General features: G+C 44.7%; 1 protein-coding gene and 1 long non-coding RNA gene across 5 annotated transcripts in view; both read left to right on the top strand.

The window, feature by feature from the left end:
* The first annotated feature begins 3,544 nt into the window (after window positions 1-3,544).
* Window positions 3,545-5,309, top strand: LOC125286484. Of its 4 annotated transcripts, none has more exons than XR_007192186.1 (3): window positions 3,545-3,693; window positions 4,634-4,754; window positions 5,094-5,309. It is a non-coding gene; the product is annotated as an uncharacterized LOC125286484 (long non-coding RNA). The 4 variants fall into 4 exon arrangements; XR_007192188.1 differs by having other exon boundaries at window positions 4,400-4,754; XR_007192187.1 differs by having other exon boundaries at window positions 4,219-4,754.
* A 797-nt stretch (window positions 5,310-6,106) lies between these two features.
* The window catches only part of LOC125286017 (diacylglycerol kinase theta), a 33,677-nt gene continuing 21,166 nt past the window's right edge, over window positions 6,107-18,617 (top strand). Inside the window, 3 exon segments of the mRNA XM_048230658.1 lie at window positions 6,107-7,148; window positions 11,329-11,408; window positions 17,265-17,364. Of these exon segments, the coding sequence (XP_048086615.1) occupies window positions 6,941-7,148; window positions 11,329-11,408; window positions 17,265-17,364 (388 nt within the window). The 5' untranslated portion in view covers window positions 6,107-6,940.

Raw genomic sequence — 18,617 nt, 5'->3', positions numbered from 1 at the left:
GTAATGGTGTTACCGGGCCACTTTGAAGCAGCTGTTGGAAATGTGCCGGAGGTTAGCGAGGCATTGATCACATGTGTGATAGCTGGAGCGATGGTCGGGCTGATGGACTGAAGTAGGCTCGTAGGTATAGGGTCCAGCGAGCATGTGGTAGGACGGCTGCATGTCAGGAGTCTGGACACTTCACTCTCGGAGAGAGGCGTGAATGCTGAAAAAGATGTTCCAGCAGTCCCTAGAGGTTGTAGGAGGCGGTATCTGAGTCAGATCGTTGAGTGGGCATGTAGAGAATTGACTGCTGATTGCCGCCACTTTGTTTGTAAAAAAATGAGGCGAGGGTATCTGCAGTAAGGCTGGATGGAGGAGGAGGCAGCTGAGGGTTGAGTAGCGATTTGAAGGTTGAGAAAAGTTTTCGAGTGTCTGTAGCGCTGTTGATTTTGTCATGGTAGAAAGCAGTCTTAGCAGCAGTGATGCTGGCTGAGAAGGAGGTCAGGAGTGTCTGGTAGTTTTTGAGGTCGTCAGCTAGTTTGGATTTGTGCCATTTCCTCTCCGCGGCTCTGAGTTTGGTGCGCTGCGATCGGAGGGTATCATTTAGCCATGGATGAGAATGTTTGGATCGAGCTGGCCTTGTGGTAAGAGGGCACAGCTCGTCTAGACACGAGGTCAGTGTGGAGCAGAGCGAGTCAGTGGCTTCATTAACCTCCAGAGAGGAGAAGGTGTTGAGTGGAGGTAGACCGGAGGCAACCACAGAGGAGAAGTGCGTTGGAGACAGGTTCGGATGTTGCGGCGGAGCGTGACCATCGGCTGAGGAGCGGAGGCTGTTCTGACAGGCTGACGTTGAACTGGATGAAGAAGTGGTCAGAAAGATGGAGAGGCGTCACCATGAGGGTGTCTGTGCTGCAGTTCCGAGTGAAGATCAAGTCAAGCTCTTTGCCAGCTTTGTGAGTCGGTGGGCTTTGAACCAGTTCGAGGTCAAAGGAGTGGACCAGGGCCAAGAAGTCCGTTGAGCCTGGGGCATCTAAGTGGATGTTCATATCCCCGAGAACAAGAAGCGGACAGTCATGCTCAGGGATGGAGGATAGCAGAGTGTCAAGTTCGTCAATAAAGTCGCCTAGTTGGCCTGGAGGGCGGTAGATGACCAGCACGTAGAGTTTTGCTGGGGCGATCACTGTGATGGCATGGAATTCGAATGAGACATATTTGTTTGAAGGCAGTAGCGGGGTGAATTTCCATTTGTTGGAGATCAGCAGGCCCGTCCCGCCTCCTCGTCCAGATAGGCGAGGGGTGTGGGATAGTGTAAGGTTAGTGGAGAGTGCAGCCGGGGTGGCAGTGTTCTCTGGTTTGATCCAAGTCTCAGTGAGAGCAAGGAGTTCCAATGAAAGGTGGTTAGCATAGCCAGCTATGAAGTCGGTTTTGTTGACTGCGGATTGACAGTTCCACAAGCCCATGGAGAAGGAGGTTTCTGTCGGTGAGGACCGTTTAAGTTCCTGGAGGTGAAGGGGATTTCTGCCCCTTTTGACATTTCTGCCCCTTTTGGCATGATGCCGTTTTCTGCAATGGCCGGTGATAACAGATATGGTGGAACGGCACATTTTGCCTTTGTCGGTGCCTGTGCTCGGTGAACTTGCACAGGTAAACTTGCTTGTCTTGACCGTGTCCGTCTTACACGCGGCTGGCTGAAACGAGGGCTGCCGCTTCAGCAGCAGCCACTATTTTTATTCTGCTAGATACTTTGTACACCGTTGTATAATGCACTGGCATTCCCTTGCACAATTCCTTGCACCATGCACCAGGCCTCAAAACAGTAGCTTTGCTGGTTTACAGTAGGTTATGAGACTTGAGCTGTTAGGGTAACATGTTTAGGTTGTCATTCCAAAACTATTACAGGTTATGTGCTTACTACCACTGTGTTGCAATGTAAGAACAGTGATGTTAATGTGTTCTATTATTCTTACAAATTTTGCAGATTGTTTCAGGCCTGTAAATAAAACTGAAACATAGCCTATATGACACCTGGAAATGGCAATTATATAGAATCAAATACATAGTAGTAGGTCTAATTTATTATTTCTAAGAGTAAACAAAAAAAAGTAGGTTTCAAATTGGTAGTCATAGGGCAGGGTACTTGAATTTGAGGAGGGCTTTAGGCCTGGCCTAACAGGTTATCATTGAGTTTCATTTACTCTGTAGTTTTTCAGGTTGATCTGGTCTGGTTAGTCAGGATTTCACCTTCAGTTGCAAATTGTGTAGCATAAGTTAACTGAGTTGTCTTTACTTTAATGTAGGCCTAGCCTTAGTGCATCCTCTAGTTTGGTAACAGGAATTCCAGAGGCGGAGAGAGTACACAGCTTCATTACTTGAGTAAGATACCCATTGCTAAATTTTACTCAAGTACAAGTAAAAGTACAACAGTCAGATGTCTACTTAAGTATAAGTACTGAAGTACTTGTTTTTAAAAGTACTTGAGTATCAAGAGTACAGGAGTAGCCTACATTTTCTAAATATTGCATTACTACTGCCACAGTGCTTACACTTATGTACAGAAACGTCCTACATGGAGTTATGAAAAATATTAATGTTAATACCTTAGAGAATGTAAAAGGAATTGAAAGTAAAATCAAGTAATTTTCTTTTTTTTTTTTAAGTTGCCAGGGATGGGCAGTAGCCTATTGGCTACATGTGTATACGTATTTCAAATACAAAATACTATTTTGTAATTGAAACACTTGAAGCGAAAACTATCATTAACTTGTTCAGAAAATTGAAATAGTCTGGCGAGGTGGGGTCACGGGTTGGCACATTCGGGATGGACCTGCATCTTCATCCGTTTTGTCCATGGTTTCGTCTCTTATCTAAATCTGACCATGGAGTTAACTTTGGCGGAAAGCTGAAGGTGATTGCTGATAGGCTGTCCCAATCAGTGGTGCCTGCACAATCCAATCACGTTTGAGAGGGAAACAAATTGAGGGATTCCAAGATTTTTCTTTTTAGAAGTAACGGGTAGTACTCACGGTTATGGATAGAAATGTAGTGGAGTAAAGAGTACAATATTTGCCTCTCAAATGTACTTGAGTAAATGAGTAGGCTACTCCCCAAAAATGATACTCGAGTAAAGTACAGATCCCTCAAAATTGTACTCAAGTACTGTAGCCTATAAGTAAATGTAGGCCTACTCCGTTACTGTCCGGCTCTGATGAATTCCATGAGCTAGTCTGGATATCAGTTTCATTAGTAGATAGGCCTATATAATAAGCATTGAACAGATATTAAGATAATAAGACATTTAACAAAGTATTGCCATATGATTGAATATTGATGTGTCCCAGTATTTAGGCTAACTGTGCCCCAGTAAACAAGTTAAGGTTTTTTTAACTAACTCCTGTTGTCTCTTTGGCAGCAGATTATTATTATTATTATTATATATATTATTATTTATTATTATTATTATTATTATTATTATTATTATTATATAGTTTTTCGTGATAGTGCCACTGCTTTATTGAGACCCCTTTCTCTTTGAACCCTGTATGGGCGGGGGCAGAGCCATAGAGAGAAAGAGTTGCGACAGTCCCATTGGACTCCGTTGTACGCTTTTTGCCGCCTACTTCCGGGGTATGCAGCCTCGCGTAGTTCCAAAAAGCCATTCTATGGCGTTGGACATCATTCACTTCCATTGCTGACTGTCGAGTAACTTCTGAGGTAAGTTGATTAAATAGCTACCTGTTTTGAATTGTCAACTGTCTATATTGTATCATAGGCCCTTTATGATGCATATACTGATCTTTTGTTGTATGTACACAGCGTAATTATATATATATATTTTTATCTTGGTAGACGACCGATTGCCTGCTAGTTTGTTAGCTTGACTTGCCTTCTGTGAAGGTAACGTTATATCCAGGGGTAAATTGATTAAATAGCTACCTGTTTTGAATTGTCAACTGTTTATATTTTATCAGAGGCCCTTTATGATGCATATACTGATCTTTATTTGTATGTACACAGCGTAATTATATATATGTTTTGATTGCCTGCTAGTTTGTTAGCTTGACTTCGCCCTCTGTAAAGGTAACGTTAACGTTATATCCAGGCGTAAATTCATTAAATAGCTACCTCTTTTGAATTGTCAACTCTGTATATTATATAAATAGGCCCTTTATGGTGCATATGCTTATATTTATTTGTATGTGCACAGTGCAATTTATATATATTTTCTTAACTTGGTAGACAACCGATTTTCAGTCATTGCCTGCTACCTAGTTATCTCGATTTTGCGAGCTGTGAAGAAGGTATCGCTACACCAAAAATTACGAAGTTAAGTAGTGAATCTCTGACATATTTTATTTGGTAAATTATTGATGTTAGATTACTAGGATCATTAAGGTTGATTAAGGACGTTTTTTTTTAGGTTGTATCTGCTGAACCTGGCGGTGTTAGCTAGTCAGCTGAGTACTGTGTATCTGATGCTAGTAGAAATAAGGTTTGTTTAATTACACCCTTGAAAGGGCTGTTGGATTGCATGTAAGAATACAAATTATTTTACACAAAAAATTATCATAAGCCATAATGAGCTTTAAAATGTTTATTACTCAGACAGTAGTGTGACTAATTTGTTTCTGTTGCTGGTCCCGGTCATTTGCAGGTTTTTGCGGCTGACCATTGTCATCCATATTTTCATGCGATCTTTGTCCTTGGGGAAGCCATACATGCGGTAACCCTTCTCGGACCGATTGGTGCATCCAAATGCTGCACAGCCAACCATGGTATGACCACTGATTTACAAAATGATAGTTGTAACCAATGAACCACGACACCATTGAACATCACAGAGAGCGGGTGACAACTTTTCCTCAACCACCTGCCCTCTGACTTTTGAGAATAGGTCAGAGGTCAGAGTTCATAACCAAACAAGGATCCTCCCTCCCTCTCTCTCCTCAACCACTTTTGAATTTGCTCAGGGCTATTATAAGTGTGGTAAAAGTATAGTATATTTGGCGACGTTATAATATGTTGTGAATGGTTTGCCCTATATATAGTGTTACCTGCTGTGTCCATTGTTGAATCTATTATCGCCCTATTTGGCTTTTATCTGCTTTTTTTAGTGTCCAGGACACAGATGAAGAGGATGTTAGTATGCGTTGTCGAGAGGAACTGCCCTACAGTGACTGGCCATAGTGAATAGTGGAACTCCACAGGTGTGAGTCTGATGTATGCAAGAGAAAGTATTTTCTAGGCAGTCCTGAGTGAACTGGCTTGTTAGAATATATTTGTGCCCCTGTCTCAACAGAACTTGCTGGACCACCAGTATCGTTGTTGTGGCCACTGCACATTATGTTTGTTGATATTATTCATGCTTGTTCCTTGTTCATGCTTGTTCACATTTTTTTTTGTTCCACACTGTTCATTTTTATCTTATGCCAGGTACCTTTATTATGAATGTTGTCCTTCCTTTCAGCCCTGATGCATTCTGAAGCCTGATGTATGTGGAGGATTTCTTTTTATGTATTAATCACTTATAATATTCCTCCCTGTTCCTTCACTTTGTTCTTGTTTTTCCAGTTAGATACACACACACACACATCTTGTTGTCTCACTCAATATTTTTTATTAAACAATATTTGATTCATTTATCCAAGCTTAATGAGTTGTTATTCTTTAATATATTTGATTCTTTGTGCATGGCTTAGTATTAAAATTATCATGGTTGTGTGGTCAACTCCTGCCTCATCAGAAGAAGTGGGTGTAAATGCTGAATGGACTGTTCTTTCTCAAAAAAAGTACAACGGAGTCCAATGGGAGTGTAAGCCTGTCACTGTTCTCTATCACTCTCTCTGCAGCTAACCTTACTCTTACTCTGTGCATTAACCCAGAGCCGTAGAGAAAAATCTTAATAGCTCTGCACTTACCTATAGACCCAAACATATAAGCATAATGCTTTTGATAATATGTGAATGGCTTAATCTTAAAAATATGTTTTTAGTCTTAACATGATCATGTTTCACGTTGTAGCAACTCTTTCTCTCTATGGCTCTGGGCGGGGTGGGCAGGCATATTCCTGCAGTTAGTAGGCTAGGTTGTCCTTGCTAAGTGTACCAATCTGGCTGTGTGTCCGTATGTGTCGAGAGAGAGAGAGAGAGAGCTGGGGCGTGCTCAGGAATCTTTAACAGCTGCCCTCTCCTATGTGTTCTGAGGGCGGGATGATGGAGTGACGACGACCAGACGGTTCCGTGTTCTACACCCAATACGAATTCACACAGCAAGCAAGGAAATGAGATTTCAAAATGATTCCACATAAACATTCTAATGGCATCGTTGAGGACAGGCGACGATACGTGACTGCGGGTGGAATATAATGTGCTTGCAGGCGGAAGTCGTGCGTGCATGTGTTGTCGAAAATCTCGCCAGCCTTTAAGAACACGAAAACAAGAAGCACGTTTGATGCCGAAGCGGTTGTAAATCGTCGGTCTCCTCGTCAATAGAGTTGGATTCTACCAAATAACTGTTTGATCCGGTGACATTGAGGACGCAATTTTAATACCATTTTGTTTTAATGGTCATTTTGACTGTCCGTAAACAGCGCTTGGAGGCAAGCAACGGCGTTCAGATTTTTTACTTGAAGTATTTCTGAAGTCGGTTTGTCATGAATCTTTTTTGTTTACGTTAAGTAGCCTAACCACGTCTCAGTTTCGACTATTCTAACGTAGCCTAATCATATGCAACTTTGTGGACAGAATCGGCGGTCTTTGGATAAAATACAAATCTATCCCGAAGAGGGTGAACCATGGCTGGTTAGAGAGCCAACTCTGAAGTTAGAATGACTTGGCGTGTGAATGGCGTGGTTTAACACAGCATCCGCACAGGTCGTTGTTGCTGACATCTGGAAGTACAGCTATATTTGCCTTTATCATAAACGCTTCTGTAAACTTCAGAAACAGCAGCTGTTTTCATAATGGCAGATAGCGGTCGTGTCAAGCAAGTCAGTCCTAGTGGGAGCCCCCATTCCGGGAGGAAAAAGACACAGCAGTCGCCGGGGTCTAGGACGAAATACCAGGTCAACGCTCCAGGACACTGCTTTCGGAAAGTGACCCTCACCAAACCCACCTTCTGTCATCACTGCAGTGACTTTATCTGGGGACTGGTCGGGTTTCTCTGTGAAGGTATAGTATAAGCCGAGGTGTCCTGGCTGTATAGCCTAATGCCAGTTGTGGTTTGATGATGCCAGACCCAGAATTACGTACAGCTAGCGTTACAACACAAAATGAATTGTATTGTTGTCATTTTTACTCAGGGAAATGGTAACGTTAGACAATGCTTTGGTCTTCTCTTAACCGAAGCATGGATGCGAGTTTAACTATTAGGCTACCTAATTTCTCACTTCAGGTTTAATTATTAGGCTACTGTGGGCTGGGGGACACTGGAATCTCCTGTAGGTTACGTTGTTTGCTGTGGTTGTTTCCCGTAGGATATCCTTTAGAATGCATGCCCCCCACACACACACAGTAAATGTTTAAGCAATTGGTTCCTGTCCATGAAACCAGTCTATGGTCCAAACCTGCGTACTGTTTAGCCTCAGAGGAGCCTATATGTGGACAGTGTGACTGTAGTGCTGTATAAGTATTGCATGATCCAAACGACTGATATGTGTGTGTGTATGTGTGTGTGTATATATATATATATATATATATATATATATATATATATATATATATATATATATGTATACTTATATACAGAACTAACTCTGTATGAATACTGTTGAGAGAGAATGACAGAAAGAGGGTGAAAAAGTGTGTGTGTGAGAGAGAGGGAGAGAGAGGGAGACAGTTTTATAGAAGCTGGTGAGCTGTCACTGATGGATGTTGCTGGACGTGGTAGGCCTGTCAGTTTGGATGGAGGGTAGCAATCGATTGACTCCTGCTCAGTGATGTGTTACTCCGCAGTTGTGTTTTTTGGCCATTGCTGCCTTAATCTCTTCAAAAGAGCTGATTTAATGATTGCAGCGCCTTTCAGCCGGGACGAGATCAGCCGTGCCCATTGATCCCGTCCCCCCCCCCGTGTTGACGTCTGCCTAATTAAATCGCCTGTGGTTAATTGGGAAGGTGATGTGAACTCACGCTACAAGGCTCTAGTTGTGTGCCTGAGCTGATTTGGGATTGCTTTGTTTTCAATAAAGCACCAGATAAAGGAACGGGATCTTTCATAGATCTGTTCTTTGAAGTCTTCCGTTAAGCCAGCAAGAGTGACATACTGCCAGAGGGAGAGGCAGATATTAATGACATAATGACACTATGCAGTGTGGTTCTCAGGTGTTTTGATCACCTCATAGCTATGTACAGACACCCCCCCCTCCAGTCTTCCTTGTTTCCTCTTCAGAAGGAAACATGGTGTGTGTAATGTTATCAGCAGGAAGAAAACTGTACTTTTATAGTAAATCTTGGCAGCACCTTGTCAAGCAGGCTAACAGTTACCCAGTCATTGGCCATATCTGTGTGAAAGGTGGCTTCGCCAGCCTCCAAGACAAAGCCGACTTAGTGCATTCCCAATAGCATGTGAGTCACCTTTTACACGTTTCCCTGAGTGTTACAGAACTTTCTGTCTTTCAGTTGTGTTATATTCTCCCTTTGCCTACTTAGCTAATAGGCATAGCCTTGTTAGCCAGTCGATCTTAATAGTTATATTTGCCTTAAATTTAGGGCACAGTCATCAGCTATCACACATAACTAATATGCACCCGAGGTGTAGCGGACCTCTCCCTTAGCTGATCATTTCTTATCAGTAAGAAACACTGGTCAGGGTGTGGACATATGTGTCCTAACCTACAGTACAGTACAGTACAGTACAATATACAATACAATACAGTACAGTACAATATACAATACACAATACAATACACAAATATTCTTTTAGATAACTGTTCAAGTCCATAGAGAACCCTTCTCATTTAAGAACGTGTTGACCCCAGGTTTTTTACACTGCAAATAATTAGCAGATTTTGTGTTAGAACAGTGAACAGACCTCAGATGTATTGTGTGAAATGGAAGCAATTTCAAACATTTTGCCTATAAGGCAAAGTAGGCCTTTTCATCTAGGCAAAGCACTAAAATACCTGTGGTGTTTGGTGTCACTGTTTGATATGGTAAATCTGTATTGAAAGGGAGAAGATATCACTGGTATAACTTTCATGCTGTATCTCACAACCAACATGCTGAGGTCAGGCTGCATCAAATTCAGCCTCTCTGTGCAGAAAAGGAGCAGACGCGAAGTCTTTGGCAAGTCTACAAGCAAGCAAGGCCCACAGAGTAGCCATGCTTTTCTCACCCTAATTTATCCCTCTCAAACGTGACAGAATCTTGACAGAAGTTGACGGATATAAATCTACTGTCACCTCAAAAGGTGATGTGACGAAAAGAGATGGTGAAGTAATCATATCAGCTGCATGTTGCGTCACCACAAGTCCTTTCATCACCAATGTGGGAGGGGAGCACAGAGTGTGGTGATGGACAGCTCTGGTGTTACCAGGCAGATGGAGGGAGGGATGGAGGGAGGGAGAGAAATAGAGAGATTTATCAGTGTTGAGCAATATGCGGCTGTGAAGTCGTGATTGACTCTTTTGTGGTTGGCATGGCAACAGATCATCCAATGGATCCGGGCAGGCTGCATGGTGCACACACACACACACACACCAGGGTTGTGCACAATTCGAATTGCAATTCTGCTTCCTGTTTGCTACCTCAATTGAAATGCAAGTGAAATTCAAGAATTGAATTGGAATTTAAGAGCTAGTTTCAATTCAATTCTGGAATTTTGCACAAGCCTGACACACACACACACACACACACACACACACACACACACACCCACACGGTTGCGCTCTCCTGCTGAAGATAAACAAGGCTGCCCCTCCAGGAACTCGTGGGAATCCCTCTCTGGAACTCGAGATGCAGAAGATAGATGGGATGCTGGGGTGGGGTTGTGGAGGGGGAGGGAGGGGGTAGGCTGTGAATGGCCTGCACTATTGATCAGATGTGCTCGTTGAGCAGTTAGTATTTGTTGTGAACCAGGCGCCGTCACTGAGCTAGCAACGCTTCATGCACCGTTTGTACAAGTGATGAATGGGTTGCACACTGGGTCAATAACCTTCCAAAAAGCAGCCAAGGCCCCAAACAAATAAACAGGCTCCGCAGTTAGTCTACAGTAGACACGTTACATTCAGCCAGACCCTAACGGTTTGTTGGCAGCATCTTTCTAAGCAGGCCTGGGCCCCAGAGTTCCGCCACTTGGTCTATTCACAACCCTGACGAGACGACCCGCTTCCTGAACCCCTTTCGACATCGCGTCACGGTCACGCCGGGAGTGTGTCTGCTCACGGCGCAGGGCGTTTGGTCGCACGCTCCGGTGGGGTGTTTTGATGGTCCGCAGGTGACACCGGTGGCCCTTGCCATAATCCTCCTGTGCCCTTTCGCCGGGGGTCTGTAAATAGATGAAACCATAGACACCGGCGCCACCGTTCTGCTGCAATCAATGCATATTAATAGTCATGGAATAGTGCCAAGAAGGCTGTGGCGAGATGACAATCGGCTATCCATATCAACATCAATCCAAAGCTTGGCATTGAGCAGAACTACGCTGAGCGCCACGGAAACCACTGAAAATGTTTAAAACAGGAAATGGCTTTTCTTTTAGTCTTGTTAGAAATGTTGCTCTAGTGGTGCACAGCGTGTTTTGGGTCTTTTGAGAAGGGTTTCCCAATTGTCAAGCGCCAGCAGTTGTAGCCACATACAATTATGTCCCTCAATTATAGTCCCATCCTGTCCAGTACTAAGAGAGTGCCTCTGCTGGGTTTGGTCTCTATAGAACAGCTGGGAGTTATTAGCCTAACTAGAGAAATTAAGTTCTTTGCTTGTCCCTCATACATGGCCATTTCACTGTGAAATATATAAATACATTACTAAGGTGAAATACAACATACATTACCAAGGTGAAATACAAATGTGAATTGACAGCCTATTTTTACCAATTGTACGTCTATGAGCAATAGGCTCCTGTGCTTGTTGAAACAGCGCATTATTTGGAAAGTAAAATGTCAGGGCTGTTGGTGCCTATCTGCATCAGAATTCCAAAGGGCATAGGAGAAGTGCATGACGATGGGCTAGATCAGTTTGTCTTAGTGTATCTACTGTCTGCATAAGAGTGCATTCCTCTTGATGGGACCATGTTAGACTGATCAATCCACCCTTGTTTGCCCCCTTTCCTCCTCTATTACCCCCCCACCCCTCTTCCATCCTCTTTTACCCCCCCCCCCTTTTTCCTCCGCCCTTCCCCCATCTCCTCCTCCAGTGTGTAACTTCATGTCCCATGAGAAGTGCCTGAAGCATGTGAGGACGGTGTGTTCCTGTGTGACTCCCACACTTGTGCGGGTAAGTAAAGGCACCTTCCGTTCCTGACCGTTGCTTTTAGCATGTCTATTTTTGCCACCAGACAAGCACTTAAGGGCTTGTCCAGTCTCCTACGCTAATGTGTTAGGTTGTAAAATGATATGAAGTCAAATGGTGCCATCATGTTGGTGCCTTGTCTTCAGGGGGATTGGGAACTTTGGAAGTCTTTACATCACAAATTAGCTCGAATTGCAGTGACATTTTGTTTGTTTGTGTGTGTGTGTTCCTTCTTTTGGGTCACTGGCGGGCAGCTAAGCTTTGCATGAATGCCCCTGTGAATGCCAGTTTAAGCTCATAATTGCATCTCGCAATGCATTGGCATCTCGTCCACTTTCGTGAGTTTCACAAAACTGTTGTGCATTAGTTAATGGCTTCATTGGATCGATGTGATGTCCTGGCAGCTTCTGAGGAGACGTGTCTGAAAAAAAAAAGAGTCTGCTCATGTCTGGGTTTGCACTTGGGCTGGACATTGGATTTGGGTATGTGCGTGCGTGCTGGCACGCGTGTGTGTGTGTGGGTCTCTGTGTGTGTGAGATGGCTGAACGTCTAGATGAATCTTTCTCTTGCACATGATTATTGCATTAAGGTGCACTGCCAGCAATGCTTCCCTTTGAAGCGCCGTCCCGCCCACAGCATGCTAATGACGGCCTAGCCTAGCCATCTCAGACTGAGGAATGGAGTGCTCTCATCAGGGAAGGACCGGGCTGCTGTAGCCCGCGGCCCTGTGGGTGGGAGTATTTATTCGAGCACTTAACGGCGCCCAAGTAGGACAAGCAGGTAGCCCAGGCCGCCTCTCAAGCAGGCCGCCCTCCACATCAGAGAGCCGTGGAAATGCCGTGGGACTACCTTCTGCATGATAACTCAAGCCGTAGCCCACGTTGTGGGCAGATGCTGTGGCCAGTGTTGTTGTTGTTGTGTGTTGAGTGCTCTCTCGTTTTGCAAGGCTCTGACTGAGTCACCATCACCACAGCACTGAGGCAGAGTGGACCTTGAAGGAGGCACCTCACACCCTTTGCCCCCCCCGGCTCCCCCTCCAAACAGCCCACCATTCTAGCCCAGTCCCCAAGGATGGAGGGGAGGCCGAGGATGCCTCCTCCCTGGGGGAGTTCGAGGCTGACCCTGGATCAGATCTGCTGCGACTGCAGGGCTGGAGTGCGCTGCTGCCTGCGTGTGCACAGCTGATTATGCCAGAAAATCTCTCTGTCTCTCTTCCCTTCTCTCTCTCACTCCATTTCTCTCTCTCTCACTCTTTCTCTTTCTCTCTCCTTCTCCTGCTCTCTCTCTCTGTCTCTCTCCCTCTCTCTCTTTATCTCTCCTTCTGCTCTCTTTCTGTCTCTCTCCCTCTCTCTCACTCTCTTTCTCTTTCTCTCCTTCTCCTGCTCTCTCTCTCTTTCTCTCTCACTCTTTCTCTTTCTCTCTCCTTCTGCTCTCTTTCTGCTCTCTCTCCCTCTCCCTGACTCTCTCTTTCTCTCCTTCTCCTGCTCTCTCTCCCTCTCTCCTTCTCCTCCTCTCTCTCTCTGTCTCTCTCCCTCTCCTGCTCCCTCCCTAGAGATCCAGAGCAAGGACAAACGGAGCCCAAACAAGCTGCAGCTAAGAAAATGAGTTAATAAGGACGTTCTGTACGCCTGTGCTGTGCTGAGGAAACCGCCCGCCCGCCTTACTAAGCCGAGTCACTCACGCCCAGTGTCAAAAGTTGTTGCCGCCAAAATCGCTGACACAGACACAGAGTTGGTTTGGTCTTACCTCAAGGACAGTCAGAAGAGCAGAGTATCTCAACTGTCGCTTCAAAAACTGTGAGATTGTAACAGGAAATGGTGAAGTGATGGGGTAAGAGGGTGGGCGTATGTACACTGAGCAGTAATAACCAAGACCTCAATGCTCTATTAACCTTTGAGCAGTTCTTATCGGTCACAAACCTTTCTTCAGATAGCTTGCACAGCTCAATATATCATTACGTATTCTGACTTGCATTTACAGCTGAGTTACATTGAACTTTTATTCACTGTCTGGATCCCAGAGAAATCACTGAAAACCTCTGAAATGTTTCTCTTTTGAAGACAAAAAATTGCAAATGATTACACTTCATTACATCTTTAAAGCTTCTGGAATCTCTTTTCAAGACTTGACACAAATAATTACAAATGATTACACTTCATTATATCTTAAATAATATCTTAAATTTTATATAAAAATCAGGCTGCAAAATCCTTGCTGAGTGAAATGGATGGAGTCCCACACCTTTATTTAAACATGCATCTATTTGTGGCCCCACTGCATCCACCTTTTGAGAAAGCTGCAGCTCCACGGAATGTCTGAGAAAGCTATTAACAGGAGCATGCTACCTGCAGGATCAGAGGGAGGAGGAAGTGAGGTCACATCCTGTAGGATGCTCTGCAGTCTGCGGTAGGAAATCTCACGGGAGAGCAGCAGCAGCTAAGCAGGAAGTGTCTCCAATTTGGACAGGAAGTGGTTGGCTGTGAGAGGGTGGAACGGGTCGCAGCAGCGCTGCTCAAGGTCACCCACACTCAGACACAGCAGGCAGGGTGGTCACCAGAGATACAGCTGCCGTGGAAACCGCCAGGATGAATGCTCTTGTTTTGACAACCAGCTCAGGGGGTGTTTGTACATATGAGCAAGTGGTGTGTGTTTGCCAAACATTTTCAAAAAGTTTATTGAAACATATAGTCGAGTCAAATATGAGCAGATTGCATACTGCTCTGTAAGTACATGCAAATGAAGGGCTTCTCTTACAAGTTGATTTTCATTGACTTGTCTGAACTGTCTCAGGTGGCTAGGGATTTTATATAATCCACATTTGCAGGTCTTTTGAGGCATATGTTGTTTCTTTAGTTGAGCTGCTATTTTTAGTCTGTCAGGGAAAGCAATTTTCAAGATTCGTCCCTTGGTGATAAGGTGTTTCTGATGCAAATATGAGTGCATGCGCACACACACACACACACACACACACACACCTGCAACCAGGCACAGTGCAATAACCTATATGGTATGTCAGGGCTTGAGTGACTCCTTGGTTTGCTGAATCAGGATGGCAGGTGTCCAGTTGTTAAGTTTCCGTGATTCCACTGAGACTAGAGTCTGACGCTTACGCTCCATCCTCTGGGGCTGTCCAATTGATAGAATGTCAGATCTTTTCCCTCTAAGAAAGGGGGCTCATTACAGAAACTTCCAAAGTCTGAAATCCTGGTCTATCTCAGTTTGGGATGACGGATAGATAGATGGATAGATAGATAGATAGATAGATAGATACTTTATTGATCCCTAGGGTAAGACTGTACACACTGTAAGTATGTAAGGAGGTTTTTTTTTAGGTATTACAGAATAGATTATTCTGTAATAATAGGTATTACAGACATGTTTCCTAAGAAGTCTAAGAAAGTCTGATTTTACATGTGTGTAATGAAGTCACCTTTAGTCACAGACTGTTGTTGATGAGTTGCTCTTATGAGTAATTTTTTAGAGTTCTTTAGAAGTGCAGGGCAGAAGGGCAGTCAAATAACATTCCATATTTGCATGCATAAGTGGGAGTACACACCATTACGCACACAAAATCAGACACGCGTGGTCATCTATTGTGGATATTATTGTGTGGGCTGTCTGTACAGTTAAGTCATCAGCATAGCATCCTTTGGTCCAGTGACTCAGTGAACTCAGTAGACACACTCATGTGTAGTGTCTACTGTACACACACACACACACACACACACACACACACACACACACACACACACACACACACACACTTTCCCTCCGTCCATATCTCACTTATTCCAACTACTCACACATACACATCCAGTCCTCAACACTGATGCCGAGTTGAAGATGGTGTTCTCTCTGGGCTTTTAGCGCCCCAGAGAGTGAAAGCGAAAACACTGATATCTTCTGTAAGTTTCATCATGGTGGAGCTCAATGACTCATGTATTTCACAATGGAGAAATGCTTTGTCAATTGAATGATTTGAAGATGGGAAGGACTAGTACTACTGACTCGGCGTTGGAAACAAAAGCTCTCATACGCCTGCTATATACTATACATAGTATGTTTAGTATATGAGTTGGTGTATAACTGACTTGTTCTCTGTAAGGCAGTTAAAGTATGAACAAGGTTTTTGAGTTATTATCTTCAATTATCAAAAAAGGTTGGTTGTCGGAAGTGCTTCGTCACTAATATCTCTCAAAAGCAGGTGCTCTTTGGTTTCAAGGGAATACTTCTTGTCTTAAAAGAGTTCCCATGCTTTTTATAGTTAAATTTTTTTTAAAAGGCCCATGCTTTTTATAGTTAAAAAGCCTTTAATTTAAGTGGGCTTCTGCAAGATTCCAAAGGCCCATGCTTTTTATAGTTAAAAAGCCTTTAATTTAAGTGGGCTTCTGCATTGCAACAAAACATGTCTTCATCAGATGAAGAGATGATGCTCTGATGAAGACATGTTTTGTCGCAATGTGTAAGCCCACTTAAATTAAAGGCTTTTTAACTATAAAAAGCAGCGTGCCTTTGGAATCTTTTGGTCAAACCAACTCTTTTAAGACAAGAAGGTTTTTGAGTTGTTCAAACAGTAATAAAGACTGTAGGCTGTAAAATGGCAACAACAAAGGCTCGTCCTGGTCAACATTTTTTTTTTATTTCAGGAAACAAACAATAACAATATTTGTCCTCTGGTGTTCGTTGTAACATTACCAGTGAGACTAGTAGCTTATCCTGACCGGATGGCATCCGCCACGAGGCTGCAGGGCTGGACTGGGCTCTGGACAGTGGTGATGAGGTGAGGTGGAGGGGGCTATTTAAAGATCACCCCAGGCTCATCCTCCAGCCCTCCCCCGAGAGGAAGGAAGTGATGGGCATCTCACACTGCTGCTTTCCCACCATTCAGGCGCACTGACGGGAAGAGGGATCGCCGCTCATCCCCGCAGGGCCGATAAAGCCCCCCCCCCCACACACACACCACCCCCCTACCCCTACCTTCAAGTCTATTTAAGTGCCTTCTGGAAGACAAGGCTATACTGCAGTGCTTTACTCAGTAGTATTCATACAGGTTAACAATGAAATAATGAGCCGTTGAGTTGTTTGGGTTTTTGGCCATCCACATTTGGCCTGGTTTAAATTGGGCCCACATACTTTAGGGGTATTCCTGATTTTCTGCACTGGTCATTGACAGACCAAGGCCAAGGCGAGTTTTTAGAACCCTGTTCTTTACTGCCATCAGCACTGGTTCTGATGAACTCAGTAAACAGCCATAAATCTTTTGGAAAATCCTTCACAGTCTATTGACTCAATTCTGTGGCTGGCACGGGGCATCTTTCCCTGGGCAGCGAGAGTTTGGCACGGCTGCCGAGGTCTCTCTCTCTCTCTCTCTCTCGCTCGCTCGCTCGCTCGCTCGCTCGCTCAAGGTCAGCGGCATCATGGCCAGTGCTGCAGTGCCGTGCCAAAACTGTGGAGTGAGAACCGATGGCGAAGGCAACAGGAGAGGAGAGGAGGAGAGTGGAGGAAAGGAGAGGAGAGGAGAGGAGAGGAGAGGAGAGGAGAGGAGGAGAGTGGAGGAAAGGAGAGGATGCCAGCCAAAGAGCCTCCATCACAGCCCTCGCCGCTTGCCTCACATTAGAGGAGTGCGAGGAGTGGTGATTCGATCCGACGCCATGGTCACCGCGACCCCGCTGTTCTTGCCGCGGTGCAGTGCTTCATTATAGTTCAGTCAGCCTGGAAGAATTAGTGGAATCTTTCCATGAAACTTGAAAGTATGTTCTAATTCTCTTTCTCTCTCTCTCTCTCTCTCTTTCCTTCTGTCTGTCTCTCTCTCTCTCTCTCTCTCTCTCTCTCTCTCTCCAGGTGCCGGTGGCCCACTGCTTCGGTCCGGCTGGTCAGAAGAAGCGTTTCTGTTGTGTTTGCCGAAAACATCTGGAGGGCAGCAGTGCGTTGCGCTGTGAAGGTGAGTCTTGGTTCCCGGTGCGGGAGTTCCCCTGGTTCCCCTAGTTCCCCTGGTTCCCCTTGTTCCCCCAGTTCCATCCCCATTCCTCACGGGACCGGGTGTGACAGCAGAGCACTGCAGTCATTTGGGTTAGGTGCAGTGCTGGGGTAAGTGCAGTGCTGGGGTAGGTGCAGTGCTGGGGTAGCTGGAAGTACCTGGCATGAACAAGGAAGAGCAGTGACAGCAGAGCCTGTTCTCACCCCAGCCCCCCTCCCATTAGTACTCCTGATTAGAGTAGAGAGGTTATGGTGCTATACTGCTGCCACAGATATGGTGGATGATGCTACAGTACCACTAGTAGGGCCGTTCACACCAAGAGCGATAACTATAACAACAAAATAATATGAATGACAACGTCAACACATAAACTATAACGATAACGACATCATTGGGGAGAACGATATTGTTGGGGATCACTTTGAAAGTGATTTTTGAGAATGATGAAAAGCTAACAGCCAATCTGTCATTTTTTTTTCCATCACATTCATCAACACGAAGAGAGACTTTCCTTATCATTGGTCAGTGTGGACGCTTTTATCGTTAGAGTTAGAGTTATCTTTATAGTTATCGTTCCTGGTGTGAGCGGCCCTTAACACTGTTCGATTGTGCTACTGATTGAGTTAACGTGTGGAATGGCTGTGGTGTGGAGCAGAGTGTTCTACTGGAGGACCTGCAGACTCGGCCTTTGCTTGGGTTACATAATTGGAATGAGAGTGGGATTGAGAGAGGGGAGAAGGGGGGGGGGTAGATTTAAGCTGAAAGCCTTTAGGCTCCTCTACCTTCTTTATATTCAACAGCCTGGCAGGGGTCGGATCCAACACGCCAAGTTCCCATTCGGCCTCAATAAAGAGTCCCTCTGCACCACACCGCACCACACTGCACCACTCCCTCCTAGTCTTTCTCCTTTAATCCTCTCAGCAGTGTTTTTTCTCTCCCTCTCTCTCTCCCTCCCTCCTCTCTTTCTGTCCCTTTTCTGTTATTGCTCATTTGTCAGCACCAGCCTCTCCTGTTTGATGGAGAACTGCGGTTGCCATGGGAATGGAGGATGGTCTTTTCTAGGGGGCTGAATTCTAAGAACAAAGCGTTGATTCACGAGAAGAGAAAAACACTGGCAAAACACACACACACACACACACACACACACACAATCACACTCACATACACAAACAGGGTATACACATTCACACACAAACACTCACACACAGAATGCACAA

Source organism: Alosa alosa, chromosome 21 (assembly GCF_017589495.1).
Source record: "Alosa alosa isolate M-15738 ecotype Scorff River chromosome 21, AALO_Geno_1.1, whole genome shotgun sequence".
NCBI classification, from domain to species: Eukaryota; Metazoa; Chordata; class Actinopteri; order Clupeiformes; family Clupeidae; genus Alosa; species Alosa alosa.
Note: the sequence above shows the minus strand (reverse complement) of the source record. Positions and strands in the feature narration are given on the sequence as shown.